Source organism: Sphaeroforma arctica (assembly GCF_001186125.1).
Source record: "Sphaeroforma arctica JP610 unplaced genomic scaffold supercont1.305, whole genome shotgun sequence".
In the NCBI taxonomy this organism is placed as follows: domain Eukaryota; class Ichthyosporea; order Ichthyophonida; genus Sphaeroforma; species Sphaeroforma arctica.
This window is the reverse complement of record NW_014040253.1, coordinates 18,614-19,510: the sequence shown is the minus strand read 5'-3', so window position 1 is coordinate 19,510 and position 897 is coordinate 18,614. Positions and strand designations below refer to the sequence as shown.

Below are 897 nucleotides of genomic sequence, written 5' to 3'. Positions count from 1 at the left end.
ATACATATTCATATACATATAATACACACACACACACACACATATATATATATACATATACATACATATTCATATACATATAATACACACACACACACACACCCACCCACACACCCACCCACCCACATATATATATATAAAGGTACTATCTACCTACACGCACACACATCCATACTGCACCCTCGCACCTGTGTCCAGGTCGCTGAGTTGGCTGTCGGGGCTGTCTGTGCTGCTGGTGACGTCGTCTGTGCACACCTCCTTCTCTAAATCAGAGTCACTTGAGCTGCTTGAGCTTTCGCTGGAGCTCTCGTCCTCCTCTGGCGCGTCCTGTGTTTCGAGTGTTGAGAGCGAGCAATAAGCAATTGCGCTTACGGGTTAGTTGATCTGCTGCATGTCTGAATTATAAACCATGTTAATGTGTTGAGGTTTATGTTTAATGTGTACGGTGCACAAATTTAACTGACCTACACTCGTGACAAAAGGTTGACGGGTCATGGGCTGCCATAGCACACACTAAGTGCAGGCATGTAGTCCAAGAGAGGATGTTCTGAGTGACTGCTGTGTCAATCTGCAATACTAGTTTTCATATAATCCAGAAGATGATATTCTGAGGTGTTGGTGGTGTGCCTACATAGTCTCATGGCAGGTTGTGCCGTGTCTGACCCATACCACTGGAATGTATATCCATGCTAAAGGTTATGGCATGTATACGCATGCTTAAGGATATGTCATGTATATCTATGCTTAAGATTATGGCATGTATACGCATGCTTAAGATTATGGCATGTATATCCATGCTAAGGTTATGGCATGTATATCTATGCTTAAGATTATGGCATGTATACGCATGCTTAAGGTTTTGGCATGTATATCTATGCTTAAGATAATGGCATGTAT

At 42.5% G+C, this 897-nt stretch overlaps 1 protein-coding gene across 1 annotated transcript in view; it reads right to left on the bottom strand.

The window, feature by feature from the left end:
- SARC_05017 (hypothetical protein) overlaps nt 1-495 on the bottom strand; it is a gene marked incomplete at its 5' end in the record, with an annotated part of 3,689 nt that extends 3,194 nt beyond the window's left edge. Inside the window, 2 exons of the mRNA XM_014301126.1 lie at nt 189-327; nt 469-495. Of these exons, the coding sequence (XP_014156601.1) occupies nt 189-327; nt 469-495 (166 nt within the window). The remainder of the gene's footprint in view (nt 1-188; nt 328-468) is intronic.
- Between the last annotated feature and the right edge of the window lie 402 nt (nt 496-897).